Raw genomic sequence first — 12,830 nt, forward strand, 5'->3', positions numbered from 1 at the left:
AACCAAGATATCACTTGCAGGAGAAAAAGAGATTTTTGTTCATAAAGTAGAGACATTCCTATTTAAACTGATAGAATAGCTAAGCTAAAGTATACTGCAAAACTATGTTACATTAAACAAACTGGAAAAAAATCTCCCCAAACCAATAAAATACATATCTTCAATACAATGCCGTCTTACAGATATTTTTTGACTTCACATTTTGCAACTTCAAATTCAAAAAATGCATTAATAGTTTCAAAGCTACCACCAGAGCACCTCTTTCTTACCACCTTTCAAATTAAAGCTACATAAACTCTAGTCCTGCCATGTTGATGAAGGCTTGATGAGATAGAATGGAAGCATCTCTACACATTTTCAATCCCTCTTTTTAGACTGTGCCCCAGCTTTAAAATTAAGAAAGCAAATAAGGCTGCTAATGGGTAGTACCCTCATGTGGGCAAACTTCAAATATTATGCTAGTTGAAAATGGGTTTTAAATAGTTGTTATGAAACTAAATTTATGTTAAATACATCTTTTTTATATACTGAGAAGCTAAGACTGACCAGACACAAGAATCAACATTCTTGCTTGCTCCAACAGATAATAAAGAAATTAAGCATCCACTACCTTCACAATTAGACTTTTTTTACCATCACTTAGTCTTTCACGAATTCCTTCACAAATGACTGTATTGCAGGAATCAGTGCAGAACCAGGCTGATAACATGTATTCCTGCTATTGGAATGACACTCTGCCTTAATGAAAATGAGGATTAAGGCTACAAGAATCCAGTGCCAATTGCTCCAACACAAACTGCAATGTCCTTGCAACAAAGGCTGACACCAAGTGGCTGCTCCCCACTGCAGCAGCTGCTGTACCACTCCTGAGGCCAAATGCTTACTGAGCACAGAGAACAGGCTCAGCCAGCCCAACTCGAATAAAAATCAGAACACAAAGCCGACATCAGGACCAAAAGTCAATGTTATAAAAGACTACAGGTCAGGTCTACCTGTGATACTCCTGCTGTTATTCAGAACTGTTTAGTCAGGAACTGAAGGATTCAATCAGACTTGTGTCTATCATAATTTCTACACGATCTTCAAAATCTGGCTGTGTTTTCCCATATTTCTTTTTTTGAATTAATGCTGCAGAGGAATCAGGGGCTTTTCAACCTGCTACTAATTAAAGTAAATTTTAAAAGTAGGTTATTTCCATACACATCAAGTGACTTGCAAATGGCTGAAAAATCTTCCTGCAGACTTTTACACTGTCCATTATCTGCATTTTAATTAGAGCAATACAGTGCTATAGACTGACCTAGCAGGCAGCACACTTTGCAACATTACCTATAACTTTATGTTTAGCAAATGCTACTGTTCTACTTCCTTGGTATATATACCCAAGACTAAACTTTAGGAATACTTGTAACTTTTAAAATAAATCCTTCATTTAAATTGATCCTATTTTCCTTCCACAGTTCTGTCAGAAAGAAGAACCTCTAATCTGAACTATTTCTAAAATTTTAGCACTATCTCTGTAACATGCTAACTTAGAAAGAGGAAAGAGTGTTGGCAACTGCAATCTTTTTGTATTTTCTCCAAAACAGGTATACCATTCATCCTTCCATTTATTCACAAAGTCAGTTCAATGGCCTGTACTATACTACCATCTTCTGAATAAACCTGTACACTCACCTTGTTTTCCTGTGTAACAAGTATACTTGCACCCCCTGGCTTCAATGGCACTTCTTCCATTGCTCCAAACACATCAGTCTCAACAGAGAATGTCAGCTCTAAACCCAGATCACTGATATCATTATCTAAAATCCACTGCAAGTTCTTTGCATACTCTGGATCAATAGATGCTACATCCTGATAATTTACAGGTATGCCTAGGAAAAAAAAAACAAACAAAAAGACAAAACTGCTCAAATAAATAGGAAAAAGCAAAAAGGATTCTAACTTAATACATGGTAGAAGATTGCCCTCTAGAGAGAAACCAGAATAATGCAGTAATAGGAAAAGAGAAAAAGGGATGCACTGTTGCTAACTACAGCAGAACTGTGCACGCTGTATTTTTAAAATACTACAAGATCAAATTTCCTCCGTATGTTTTTCGTCCTAGTAAAGCAAATGACATACCACTCAGAAAAAAACAATTTGCACCATTTTAGTTCACTAATGGATTTCAGTAAAAGCATCTACTCATTCTGAACACCAAACATTAAATGTTTCCTACAAAGTCTTAAAGTTTTCTACCTAAATTTTAGCAACTCAAATACCATATTTCTCTATAACAGTAGCTTTTCCCTCAGAGCATTACTTGGGGGGTGAGGGGGAGACAACATTCCTGTATCCAGAAAACTATTACTCTTCAGTATTCTTATTTTTAATCATATTTGAAATTAGATCTATTATACAGTTTAAAATTATTAGTATTATAGGAATATTACATTTCAAACTGCACTTGCAACTAATTTAGAAGCATTAAAAGGAAAGTTGCTAGAAGTGTGACTTTCATCCAGGTACAGAAAGTGCCTGTTTACAAATCCCTTCACAGGCATGGCACTCAAGCACATTTGAGCAAATGAGCCCAGAACAAAGTGACCCCAGTATATGCTAGAGAGCTACCCTCTTCACAAGAAAGCAGACCTCGATTATTTTAACTCTGGTATGATAGATACTTCAACACTACCAAGACAGATAGAATATCTGGGAAAAGGGGCAGGGGGTGAGGGTAGCAGTAGGTTTAGGGGAAAGCAAGTTATTGGGAAGTACTGTCCTTGCTTCACCATCTTCCATGCACCGTGCAGTGTCATAAGGGCGCCCATTAGTAGAAGCCTTAGCACATTATGGATTGTGGATGTAATACCCCAGAGAAACAAAAAATGCAATGGTTAGCAGCCACTGCAAAACAACCAAGTGTAAAAAACATTATAGTATTTCCGTGGAAGAGCTGACAAGCGCTGCAAGAATATGTACACAGCTGTAAGGCACTGGTTTCCAAATAAAATCAAGCAACACTCCAGCCTAAGAGAGGGATAACTTACTAATTAAATATCACTGCCACTTCTCTCAAAATAAAAAAACTAACATCTGTCTAGTAGTTTCCAGAGGACTTTCACTTTTGCTAACTAGTAAGCATATGTGCACTTGACACATGAAACGTGGAAATAATGATGTCTCTGAGGGATATGCGCAAAATGTGGGAAAAGAAGACTGAAAAGTAGGAATCGGAGACTCCTTTAGAGAAGAAACTCAACAAGTGTTATGATGAGAGTACACTCATAGTCAGCATGCTGTGAGAACAAAGCACTAAGCTCAGTCATTTTCTTGACAGATATTTTACCAATGAAGTGACTCAAGCAGGCAGTTATAAAAAAATTTCATCAGATTTATCATGAAAAATGTGAATCCCTCAAAATATTATGTATCTTTCTCTTGTATACCCTTGAGGCCCCTACAGTTTGAAGAGAAATCTATCTTAGCATAATTGTGAGAAGCAGGTATGTTCTGTGCAACACAGAACTTCAAGAGATACAGGTAAGTTCTGAGACAAGCTTATAAATTATTCAAGATTTAAGGCCTCCAGTTCAAAATACACTGAGCCAGAAATTAATTTTCACTTTTGTTTATGCCATTTCAAGGACTACTTTCTATAATAGAGTGGAATGTAAGAGTAGATAGGACAGTTAAGAATGTATATGCTGTCTTTGTAAGCTGAAGGTAGAAGTTAACAGGAAAGTAACCCTATTCGTAAAGAAATACAAAATAACTTCAAAACCGCACTAGAGAAACATCTGCTCCTCCCCTGTTTAAGCAGAAGGCTGATAGGTAAGAAGCGTGAGAAAAGTAAACCCAAGAGGTGTGGGAACCCATTAAAATCCTCTGGCTGCCCTCGAGGGCTCAAGACCCTGCCCAGGGAGCTCAGAGACCTTGGCACAGAGCCCGAGACCCCTGTGCCTTTGATTTAGCCCTTGGGAAAAACAATTACCAACCGTTATATGAAGGATTACAAGCCATGAAGTTTAAGTGGAATGATAGTGAATTTATCAGGGGGTGAAAAATAGATTTGGGGGTTTTTAGAATGGGGGTTCTGGGGGCAAGATGGAGGAATGGGGGCATGTCTAGCCTTTATCCTTCTTCTTCTTGGCCTCCATCTTCTGCTGTGATGTTGGCACTTTTAGACTGGTTTAGAGTAGAAGCTCACTGTCTGACATAGGTGATAGGTATTGGAAAGTAATTGTAAATACTGTACACGTACTTTTTAGTATAAAGACATAACAGCACCCTGGGGGCAGGCAGAGTGCCTCTGGCTGTCTTGCTGAGTGGACCTCAGCAGGACAGGAGAAAGGGTTTTATAGACAAGATACAATAAACAACCTTGAGACCGAGAAATGAAGAGCTCTGACTCCTTCTTCGAGCGCCGGGCTGGGAAAAGAGACTTTTTAACTTATCTCAAAGTCACTCTGAACAGCGAGAGACCCCGAGACAGAGGTCTTACTAATTTTTGACTGTATTTCTTCCTGTGCTATATGTGGAATAGAGTGCAGCCTTAATAAACATGCAGACCTATGGAACACTGTTTGGTTTCACAGCACACACACAAAAAACAATCATGTGCACTACATATCTAATACCTTAAAAAGCACATGAGTGTGTTAGCGGAGTCATCACATATGTTAATGATCTTTCCTCACCTACCAGATGTTGCTGCAGGAAGACCTCAACTCACCACAGTGGAAAAAGGTAATGCATCCACCCGAGTCTCAAAGAAATGTATGAACATTTGTTTGTACAGGTATCAGCTTCTAATTAAGTCACTTCCACATCCTGTCTATTGACTAAAAAGAGAAGTTCCTCTCTAACAGTGTTCCTCAGACACAGAAGGGCTTAGCACACAACTGGTGGTTTCAGTGCTATCAACAGATGGATATACTTTCACTACAGAAAACAAGGATCTCAGTGCAAGGTGAAAAACCAAAGGAATGAAAACAGTCTCAGACTGAAAGAGATTTCATACTCCCTTTATTTAAGAACTGAAGGGAATTTCTACGTCTATAACCAGATAACTTGTATTTGACATGAACAAGAGCAAGCAAAAATAAAACAAATCTGCTCAGGAGCACCCACTGCTGCGCAACTCTAATTCCTTAAACAAGAAGACAGGAGATGTGCAAAGTTCATGGAAAAGGCCTTGGAAAGGTTTAAATAAATCACAGTGATTGAGGCAGAAAAAGCAACTACTTTGAGATGTGGAGGTGCAATTTTTCCAGTTCTTTGTCTCTAATAAGAAATAAGAAGAGATAAAGAATTGTGAGCATTTTGACCTTAAACAAGTTTAATGTGTATAAACCTCTAGAAAGTTCCAGGATGCCTGTAAAACAGAATGTTGGAATGACAAGACCAGTTAGATCTTATTAACAGAAACTAATGACTGCTGCTGGGTTTGCAATACTTTTCTAGCAAAGTGAAAAAAAAAAAAAGAAAAAAGTAATAGGTCATCTTGTCAATTCAGAAACCGACAATCAAGCATATAATCACAAGCAAAAAACAGTTAGGAACACAAAAACATTAGCAGTCCAAAAGAGCATTAGCATTTCCAAAAGAGGTGACAAGAACAACACTTCACTATCCTCAAGGTAACACTGAACAGCAGAAAAATAAGATTTTCTTTTTTGTGAATACATCACAAGGAAATTAGCCTGTGAGTGTTATTCATAGCAATGAAAGCAGTGTGGCCAGCGGGTCAAAGGCAATGATTCTGCCCCTCTACCTCACACTCATGAGACCCCATCTGGAGTACTGCAGCCAGCTCTGGGGCCCCAACATAAGGACAAAGGCCTGTTGGAGCAAGTCCAGCTGAGGCTACAATGATGATCAGATGACTGGAGCACCTCTCCTATGAAGACTGAAGCCTGAGACAGTTGGACTTGTTTCAGCCTAGAAAAGAGAAAGCTTCAGAGAGACCTTCAAGCAGCTTTCCAATACCAGAAGGCGGCCTACAAAAGAGCTGGAGAGGGACTTTCTTTTTACACAGGCAAGCAGTGACAGGACAAGGGGGAATGGTTTAAATCTGAAAGACAGTAAGTTTAAATTAGATATTAGGAAGAATTTCTTTACTGCGGGGGTGATGAAGCACTGGCACAGGTTGCCCAGAGAAGTTGTGGATGCCCCATTCCTGGAAGTGTTCCAAGACCAAGCTGTACAGGGCTTTGAGCAAGCTGGTCTAGAGGAAGATGACCCTGCCCAAGGTATCTAAGATCCCTTCAAACCCAAATCACTCATAATTCTTCTAATCACTCTTGATGTCAAAGGCCAAGGTTTAAGTCAACACCAAACTGTGCCATGCAATGATACCTCTACTTTAGAACCACTTTCCTGTGTAAAGATCAATGACTAGGGGAGCCTGAAGAAGCATTGCCAACGTGGTGCTGCAGACTGGCTGTGCTCCACTGACTCTTGCCCAGCATAGTCACTCTCACAGAAAGCAATACTGACGGAGAGGGGTAAAATACGCTCCTCTGTGAAGAAGATCTTGATAAAGATGACTGAGCCTGCACCTTTAATGAACAGCAAGTGTTCTCTGAACACTTGCAGGGAAGATAAACAGCAAACCTGAAGTTAAGAGTTAATCTGTCCTGGACTCAGCAAACATCACAGGAAAACTGTAGGTAGACAAAACAATGACAGAATACCATCAAGCTATCTTATACTTCCAAATATTAGTGACTGAACACCAAGGAAATTCTGCATGCAACAGCAAATAAATTGATGTACTTGGAAGAGTAACAATAATGCACAGGGAATCACATCTTCTTTCAAGAGAAATTTTTCACGACAACGCAGAAAAGGGGCATTTTGTTCAGCAATCAAGTGGCACAAAGGTTCTTAAAGAAAAGCAGAGTCCTAGACCACAGATACTGCCAGCTCATAGAGGTTATCCTACTAAAAAAGTTACATTTCTATAAAAACGTCTGTCTAATCCTCTTGAATACTACAGTAAAAGCCTATTAATTAACTTCTCACATTAAGGAGACAGGATGAACCTGCATTAGTTCTGAAACCCTGTTTTGGGAAATAAGTAGTATTAGTTGGAATAGGTGTAGACAGAGAGGTTTTCAACAGCAGGGCTTTTACCTTTTTAAAACCATTGCACAAGTGAAGAACTTCAGACATGATCAAGAATGCCTAATAGATTTTTGCGAGAGCTCACAAACATTCTCAGCTTTGTCTATCTGAAGTTAACTAGGGAAGATATCACCTGCTACACACTTGAAGGGCTTATTGAAGAGACGCCAAAAAAAAACAAGTGTAGAAGGTCGGTATGCCGAAATAATGAAGTTAGGGAGGAGTATTCAACCGACCACTTGTGTCTGTGAAGAGCAAGGAGGAGGGAATGGTGCAGGTTATGGCCCTGAAGTTACAACCAATAGTGCAAAAGAGCAAGTTGAGCTCGGTGGTCAGGGGGAAAGTAAGCGCTTGAAGACAATAACCTAAATCATGCATAACGTTGAATAGCTCAGTTCTCATGAGAAGCATGATTAATAGATAACCATGAGAATTATTAGATTAATAGATGACAATGAGAATTATTTTCATTTCTCAAGAATGACACTATGTAGAAGAGTAAATTAATTTCATAACTGTGATGCAAAGAATTGCTGTGACTCTGATGTACATAAAAGACTACAAAGACATTAATTTTCAAGGCTTTTTCATTTTTAACACACACAAAAGTGAAAAAGGGAAAGGTTTACTACTCAGCCAATTGTTATGACTAATAAGCAGGATTTTAATAAAACCATACCAAGAATATGTTTGTAGAATGACCTTGTGAAGTAGATGTTCACCAGCTGCCTGTGATTCAGAGCCAGCCCCAGGATCTGGCCTGCAAAACGGAAGTAGTTCAAATGATCTGGATTTACAGAAGAGTTGCTGTTTGGCTGGAATGTTGTTCCTACAAAACAAAAATACTATCACATTCCATTACTTTTTTTTTTTAATTAAGCTTTTATTTATCAAATACACTAAGCATCTGAAAACACTGCAAGAGCTTTATCTTGGGGTTTTGAAAGTCCGTTTGGGGTTTTTCATTTACACAAAAAAGATATCAGAAAGAAATGTCTAAGAATGTAACAACATCTTATTCCAATGATACTGCTTAGCCACTCTCCAAAGAACTGTTCTAAAATAATTATCATCAACACAAAGGTAATTACCAACTGCTAAATTTGGTCCTCCATCTTACTGTATTGCTATATACACATTTTACTCATTCTAATGGGCTTGGCTTCTGTCAACTATTGAACATGCTCAAAGGAAGGATGAGAATATATCTACTTCCTCTCATATGTCTCCAGCCAAATGCAGGCAGGAGACAGTCCAGTCCTAGCCTCCTTGGAGAAGACTACTTCAAACAGGCAGACCTGAACCTCTCCTTTTAGATTTCATGAAATAATCTGTGCCTCTACACTGATGCTTTGGATTATAAAAATGCTTCTATAAAAAATGACACCCTAAACTAAGGAAAAAAAAAGAAAAAAAAAAAGGAAAGAGACATACCATCAGCTGACTGGGTAAATAAGGCATAATCTGGGTTAACTATTTCACTCGATAAGATATCAAACCATTCACGCACCACACCTTGTCCCTGCATGTCAAGAGAATAAAACATATTAGTACACAAAACTTTCACTCAAAAGTTATGCTGAGTAACCACATATTTCTTTTTAAGTAATTTTAAAGTAGGCTTTAGCTAAAAACCACACTTGTGAATGAGAATTAATATTTCCATATGAAAATTCCATAAAAGAAAACCATGCACTTTTACCCACCATGCCTTCTTCTCCATGAAATCTCACAGCAATCCCCTGCTTTAATTTTGCACAGTTTGCTTTAGACACAACTTCACAGCTACTCCTAAAAATAGAATCTAAATACAAAATACCAATTAATTTTTTTTCATTTTCATTCATTTTCTTTCAAAGACATACTAATTCCATTTAGAATACAATACCTCTGTGAACCAAAAGTATGTCATTCTCATTGACAGGCCTGTGCACCATGTCTGAATCTGGCTGCCCAGCGTGCAGATGTTCATAGAACCATTCACAGCGATCTTTAAATGGCTACAAAACAAGGTGCAAAACCATATCATACAAATGCAAATGGTTATGCATAGTTTTCAATTAATTTTTGAGATGTGCAGAGTCACCCCAGCATGTTATACAGTATTTTGGGAAGAAGAAAGGACTAGACATGCACTTGAGTGCTTGCAGACAGACTGGACCACCAGCTATCCAGAAAAAGCTATTGAAGTTTTCTGCAGAAGAGAAAAATAGCACAAAACTCCTTGCAGGTTAGGGGAGAGCGTGAAGGAACTTAGATAAGAAATAAGTCACTGGCTTCTGTAAAACTACTGATAATCAACCACAGCTGAGCACAGAAGCACAAGTGATATGAACCAGCCCTATTTACAGTAAGGTTCATTGGCAATATAAAACAGCCCAAAGGAACCAGAAACCTTAGAAAGCAATTCCTAGGTGAGAAGGTTCTAACTTGTTTGACTCAGTGTTTATATTGACATTTTGCAGCTCTTTTGAGACAGATATGACACAAGTATGGCCTTTCTCATCCCCTGCAATTCACAACATGTACATAAGTTGATCTAACAAACAAGGTATCAGTTCTCAGGGTCTCCTCATTACTCATAGGCAGTGAGTTTCAAACACACACATTTCAATGAAAGATTGACTAAACAGTTCACCTACACCATGTCCCAAAAATGAAACTGCATTAATAAAAGCAATTTATCTCTAAAAACAAAAGCACAGTAAGGTTCACATCTTAGGAAATAAAGCTGCTGGAACAGACAACAAGACAACATGATGTTTCATTGAAGGAGCTGCCACTATGACCAAATCAAGCAACAGTGAAGTATTTATCCTCTGGTTTGTCACAAAATATAAGTCAGTTAGTGGAAAGTAAAGCATTTTAAAGTTCAATCTATTAGATATGCACAAGTAGATTTACAAACATAAATTTCACTCTTTAACTGAAAGTTGTATTTGTAAGACACATCCAACATTGCTTATCTCAAATGGACTCACCCATGTATTTTAGAGAATTATGAATACAGAAATCTGGCTGCCATGTCTGTTTAATATGATCTTTTCACATTACAGATGCAGAAGCATTAGAGGCCATGTTTAGTTCTTTCATCCTCCCCAAATGGAAATTCTTTAATTTTTTTTTTAAACACCCTTTGTATATTCACAGAAGTTGTAACTAAGCACCTCCTGACATTTACCTGAGCTTTTATGATGTGCATAAATCTGGACATTAATTCAGGACACTCCAGAAGAAAATGAAAGTGATCAAAAATTATTTTGGGATTTCTGAAAGAAAAATAGGTTAGAAGCCTGCTAGAGATTTCAATATAACGCTTCACAATGCAAAAAGGCTACATAAAGAAACAATGCAATTAAACATATAGAAAAGTTTCAAGAGATTCTTCTATTTTATCACTTTTTCCTAATTCTTGTCCCCAAACAACTTATACTACCTCATCTGTTAAACATGGGAGGATTAGAAGAGCTCCCTACATAGAAAGAAGGTTATAAACCTAGCAGTCCCAGAGAAACTCTGGAAAGAGCCAACTGTACAAAGATGGTTTAGACTCCTTTAAGTCATCACACATTTGAGGAAGAATAAAAGTTTTCATCTACCTTAAAAGCGAAGGCCTTATTTGGAACAAATATAAGGAAAGAATCCATTCATCAAATTATTCTGTTTCTCTGTGAAATAGAGTTCTAATCTTACAAATAGATCACTTAAATATGCACAAGAGTTCATTTAAGTCTGAGCTCTGAATCATTAATCTACACTGTTGAGTTCAGCAAGACCATTAAATCGCATATTGTTCATATATCACAGCAACAATCTAAAAATACAACTCAGCAAGAAGAAAAAAATGAATTACTTCTGGGGAGGAACAGAGGGGTGGATTACAAGATACATATTTGTTGAAGCTTACCGGTTAACAAAACACTTAAGGACATCATCATGTTTACAAACAAATTCTATAAAACGAGGTGACGTCATCCTGTTCAAAAATCGTAAGATGTTTTTGGTTAGTGCAATCGAAACTAATTTAAATTACATAAATTGCTGGTGGGTTTTTTAAATACTACACAAATAGAAACTGATGCTGTTTAACTAGTCACCATGAAACTAAATATTCAACAGCAAGATCTCATAACGAGAAATTTCAGAATTCTAACAGAAAAGGCAAAAATGTCAACAACCAATCATCTTCCAGAACATCCACAGAGAACTATGCCCCAGACAAATATTACTGGCCAATTTGAAAGCTTTTATTCAACTCAATTTGACAGAGAAAGAAAAACCCTTATGGTGATTAGGAACAACCAAGAGTTGACATGCAGTAGGACCCTTGTTTCTAGATTCCTCAGGGAGCTTGTAATACTTGCCTAATCTTCTAGTCATGAGGGCCAAAGTCATAAATATAATCCGTAACAATCTTGGACAGACTAGGACCTCAGTTACAAGTGCTCACACTTGTTTCCTTTTTAAACCAGACCTCAATGATATTAGGCTTACCTAAGCTGAACTGCATGGGCCACACAAAACTACATGTTTGTCAACCTGAGACAGGATCCCAAGTGAGCATTACTTTGAGACTGAACTCTCCTTATTATATATCATATAGTCAAGTCAGTTTTGCCCCAGCCATCATTTTCATACACAAGATAACTCACTTTTTTTTTGTCTGAGCTTATAGCTCTTCTTGTTGGATAATCACATTAAATTCAGGGTTAATTCAGCAAATATTCAGCAAATACAGCTAAGCTTCAAAATATCAAAATCCTACTACCTACAAGTACTACATGATTACAAAGAGCCATTAGACATACAAAACAAAATGTGCCCCAGTGCAGCTCATTCATAGGCAGCAGCACTATGGAAAACTTGCAGTGCTGTGCCTTTAGAACCATTGAAAAAAAAAAAGGCATTAAAATAACTGAACTAGTGAAAGCATTAAACAGCATAGCTTTGACTGTCACTAATACAATGTGGTCAGTATCAACATTCTTCCCAGAAAGTACGTATGATTTTAAAATGGTAATAGTTTGGGCAAGAAAAATTAATTGCTTCCTTACCCCTGAGGCATCTGACAGGAGCAGCACATATAGAAGGCTTGAATGACAGCACTTAGCCTGTTTGCTGTCATGGAGATAACATCCTGACAATCAGCACAAGCTTCCTGCTTCCCAGCAACATCATATGTTTTTAACTCAACAGCATCAGTGGACAGCTCTTTTCTTCCCTCAGCTCCTGCAGTGGCAAAAGAAGGCGCAGAAGTAGCATCTTGGTGATCTGGTCCTTTTTGCTTCAATAAAATAGAAGTAATGTTGGCAGAGTCCCTTTTGTTTTTCATCAGCTCTGTGGCTATCAGAACAAGCCATTCATCCAGAGAATGCCAGAGCAGTTCCAGTGGCTGCAATAAACACATGAAAAAACAGACAAAAAGAAACATGCTGACATTAGATAACATTAATAACGTGATAATCCTCTTAAGGAAAATAAATATCATGCACATTTTAAAGCTTTAAATGATCCTTTAGAGGTCATGTTAGAGATAAGAGGCAAATAGTCATTAAAAATTCTGCACTTGCAGCCAAACAGCACAAAGATAAAATTTCATATAGAAGGAAAACCAAGCAGCAGATGGAAGAAAGAAAAACTCATTTAGAAAGAACTACAGAAGAGCTATAGAACTGAATTATATGACAAAGTCTGGCTTCACATAGCACACTACTGCC

General features: G+C 37.7%; 1 protein-coding gene across 3 annotated transcripts in view; it reads right to left on the minus strand.

Moving 5' to 3' along the window:
- Positions 1-12,830, minus strand: part of HACE1 (HECT domain and ankyrin repeat containing E3 ubiquitin protein ligase 1) — a 49,054-nt gene that overhangs the window by 10,320 nt on the left and 25,904 nt on the right. For 2 of the 3 annotated variants that reach the window (XM_084202694.1, XM_084202693.1), the window contains exons 12-19: positions 12,168-12,505; positions 11,021-11,089; positions 10,295-10,382; positions 9,002-9,113; positions 8,820-8,917; positions 8,548-8,635; positions 7,793-7,942; positions 1,678-1,874 (exon numbers count right to left, since the gene is read on the minus strand). In XM_084202694.1, coding sequence (XP_084058820.1) covers positions 1,678-1,874; positions 7,793-7,942; positions 8,548-8,635; positions 8,820-8,917; positions 9,002-9,113; positions 10,295-10,382; positions 11,021-11,089; positions 12,168-12,505 — 1,140 coding nt within the window. The remainder of the gene's footprint in view (positions 1-1,677; positions 1,875-7,792; positions 7,943-8,547; positions 8,636-8,819; positions 8,918-9,001; positions 9,114-10,294; positions 10,383-11,020; positions 11,090-12,167; positions 12,506-12,830) is intronic. The other variant, XM_084202695.1, reaches the window with a different exon arrangement.

This window comes from Fringilla coelebs (genome assembly GCF_963513975.1).
Source record: "Fringilla coelebs genome assembly, chromosome: 3".
Classification (NCBI taxonomy): Eukaryota; Metazoa; Chordata; class Aves; order Passeriformes; family Fringillidae; genus Fringilla; species Fringilla coelebs.